The sequence below is a fragment of the Phaseolus vulgaris genome, chromosome 8 (assembly GCF_051622355.1).
Source record: "Phaseolus vulgaris cultivar YP4 chromosome 8, ASM5162235v1, whole genome shotgun sequence".
Lineage (NCBI taxonomy): Eukaryota > Viridiplantae > Streptophyta > Magnoliopsida > Fabales > Fabaceae > Phaseolus > Phaseolus vulgaris.
The window spans coordinates 21237400-21240953 of NC_143505.1; the positions used below are offsets into that span (position 1 = coordinate 21237400).

General features: G+C 34.7%; 1 protein-coding gene across 1 annotated transcript; it reads right to left on the minus strand.

Annotated features, from left to right (window-relative positions):
* On the minus strand, nt 1-3131 carry LOC137824440 (UV-B-induced protein At3g17800, chloroplastic). Its single transcript, XM_068630088.1, has 2 exons — nt 2402-3131; nt 1-985 (listed from the first exon to the last, which is right to left on the minus strand). Exons 1-2 carry the CDS (start codon nt 2740-2742, stop codon nt 184-186), a joined length of 1143 nt encoding a protein of 380 aa, XP_068486189.1. The 5' UTR covers nt 2743-3131; the 3' UTR covers nt 1-183.
* Nucleotides 3132-3554: the final 423 nt, after the last annotated feature.

Below are 3554 nucleotides of genomic sequence, written 5' to 3' on the forward strand. Positions count from 1 at the left end.
TTTGTCACCCTTTAAAATCTCCATCTTTATTCTTTCCCAGCTAACCATCCAAGCATAAAAAACTATACATTATTGAGAGGTAATGCATCATCCTATACAAAATAAAGTTACCCTAAATCTAACCACATTTATATACAAAGAGAATTGGCCTAACAGTGGAAATTTACTTAGCAACATGTTCCTTTACTCCTCATGATCTTTAAGCTTATACAGATTGTCAATATAATCTTCTGTCTCCCACAGGAAGGATCCAAATGCAATAGCCTCCAAGACTAGCCTCCTCAGACTAGAAAATGAAGTTAAAATAACATCATCATGCTGAGACAAACCAGATTTCCCATTTCCAAAAAGGGCATTACTATGACTCTCTACCAACTGCACAGCTTCCTTAGATCTCAGTTTTGCAAACTTCTGCAATGATTCAGGGTGAAAGCTCGTAACATTACATTTTATATCCTCAATTCCCTCTTCCTGCTTGATTAAATCATGCCATACAGATTGTATGTCATTCTTGTTGCCAAGCATCACATCTTTTGACATGTATCGATACATGTCATGAAATGAAGGGGAAGTTTTCTGACCTGGATGAAGACCATGGTTGGATGAAGAAAGACTTTTCTCTAGGGTGTACCTCAATGAAACTGACTTCAGAAAGTAACCATATAATATGGAGGCAACATAGACTCGGGCAAGCCAGTGTTGTCCAATAGGAGTGGTTTCCCAACTATCCCTTACACTAGGATTTAATTTCAAGCCTGTTACAGTACTGACATGCTGCCTTATGATCTCCAAAACTTCCGTGCTGTGAATAGACTCCAGCTCCCAATCCTTAGAAGGCAATAGCTCTAGTCTTCCATTGTATAGACAACTAGAAAGCTTTGGAACCAAATGAACCCTGATCTCAGAAAACTTGTGTAAAATCAGCAAATACATTACATCTGATATTGCATCCATACTCTCATCCTCCTTCACTTTTGCAATCCTCCTGTCATTCAGAAACATTTAAGTCAATACATTTCACAAGTACTGCTAATATTTGTAGTGTTATGCATTTTTCATTATTACATATGCATAAAGCTCTGATGTTTAGACTCCAAAGTTTTGTGAGGCATCGGTTATGGCTAAAATTCTTAAAACCAAGTAGCTTTCCACCAAACGTAAGGAACTGACACAAATATTCAACAAAGAACAGCTACATTTTCTAAATATCAGGGTATAGAATCACCAAAATAACCAAATTCCAGTAGGGTAATGCAGATAAACTTGGCACCCTCAGGAATTTCTAACCTACGATTCAAAACAGGTCCATCCCATTTGCTTCTGGTTTACGGCTACATCTCATATTGCACTTTCTCCTGATTTGATTATACATTGTGCAAGCTCAGGAACTGTTGGATTGGACCCTTATTCTTTTACCTTGCTAGCCATTTTCTATGGAACATTCCGTTTGATCTTGATGAGAACCATGGTATTCAATAGAGGTTTTGTAGGTTGCCCACTTCATTCTTATCTAATTCTTCTTTTGTTTAGGAAAATTTCATCCACTCTATAGTTGGAAATTGTCTCTTTCATCTATAATCAATATTCTTTCTATAAAAAAGAAAGGAACAGAGGCATAGTATATGTAACTACAAAACAAACGATACCAAGTCTGTCAAGGTTTAGAAAGTTTGCCCTCCATTTTACATTCACTATCACTAGCCTTCACCAGTTTAGAGTGAAATACAGTACAACCTTCTCCTTCCTCAAATATGAGGTCAGTTAATATAATTAGGTTCAGTCTCACACAAAAAGCTGATCCATTCTTGTTTCCAAACAAAAACATGTTCAAGCCACATCCACATCTAACAACAAACTAAAAGATGAAGAGATGCACCACAATCTAAGATCACTAAATTTCCTCCATACTGTAGTAGGAAGTGGAAATTTTCAGGATTCATATGGAAAAAAAATGCATGAGAAAATCATCACCAAAATTTCTACCCTAATGGCTAAATTTAACCAAATACACACATAAAAAATATAATTTAATGTTCACAGTTTTACATTTTCAAGCAGCTACATGTCAATCTAGGTATGAATTAAAAAAAACTACAAATTTACCATAAATAAAAGTGTACGATTCAATGACTGTGTAAAATAAACATTTAAGTGTTTAAATTAAATTAAAAACCGTAAATTTACAATACAAACTAAAAAACTTTATCTATTTAAATTAAACTAAAAACCATAAATTACATGGCAAGCAAATGCATATATGTACCTGCACTTTAACTAACATGAAGTCAAACTTACCCTTTATTAAACAGAGCTAAAAATTCCAATAATCACATAAAGAGAAACAAGAGCAAAAAGAGAATTGAAAAGAAGCAATAAGGGGTATTTGGAATTGGTGAGAAACCTGTGAAGCAAGGCTTCATCAGAGTCCTGACTGATAACCATCCGAGCAATAGCAGAGTCTCTATCGTCATTCAACATCTTCAACTCTTCCTTGACAACCATGTGGAACAGCTGGCGGCGATTCTGCAACATGCCGCCGAGAAACTTCCCCACAAGGGAGCGTGGCTCAAGGGGCGCGTGGAGGCTGCTGCACTCGCAGTGCCTCCTTCCCGCACTTGCCCTCACCGTCAAACCTTTCGGGAACGATCCCAACTGGATTTTGAACGAAGATGGTGGTGGCTGTGAAGGCGTGAGCATGGTCCTAAGGTGGAAGTGGTGGTTGTTGGAGACACTTCTTTCCATTGGGAAGAGGACCCAAAGAAAAAAAAATGGTCTTTTTGGCTTTTTCTTATCTGGGTGTTGTTAGAGAGGATGGAGCAATAAAGGGTTGGTTATAAAGGGTTGTTTATAGAAGTGTGATGAATGAAGTGGTTTGTTGCAGAGTAACAGAATCCTGAAAGGGAGATTTTGCCTGGTAAAAGGATAGGGTTTGTTTGAGACTTTTGTGGAATGGAAGAATTTTAGTTATGATATGATGACTTGTGATGAATGAATGTTGTAGATAAAGTTGGTCCTATAAATAAGGTAGAGAGATAAGTGATAGATATCTTGAGACTGATATGCACTCTCAGATGTATGCTGCTGGGTGAAGAACTCTATTAAGTATAAATGCAGAAATTGATGTTCAGGTCAAATTGCATCACAAAATTTAACTCAAATTTTAGCAAGTAAAATGTATTTAAGTTTTATCACATTTGTTAAAGAAATTTATTGTTTAATAATATATTATTATTATTATTATTATTATTATTATTATTATTATTATTATTATTAGGAAAATGTTTATGGTCCATCTTATTTGTAGAGTACATGAAAGGAAATAAAATAAAAAGATTAAATATGAACGGAAAAAATAAATAAAAAATGAGATAAAAATAAAGTAGAGGAGAAGTAAATATAGAATAATAATGATACTTTTTTATTATCAAATAATTGATTCATAACAGTCACACATATATCTTTGGAAGAGAGTTTACAGAGAGATTATTTCTAATATTGTCACTTTTTTCACTTTTTTTTATTAATAACTAACATGTATTGAAAAATATAAATAT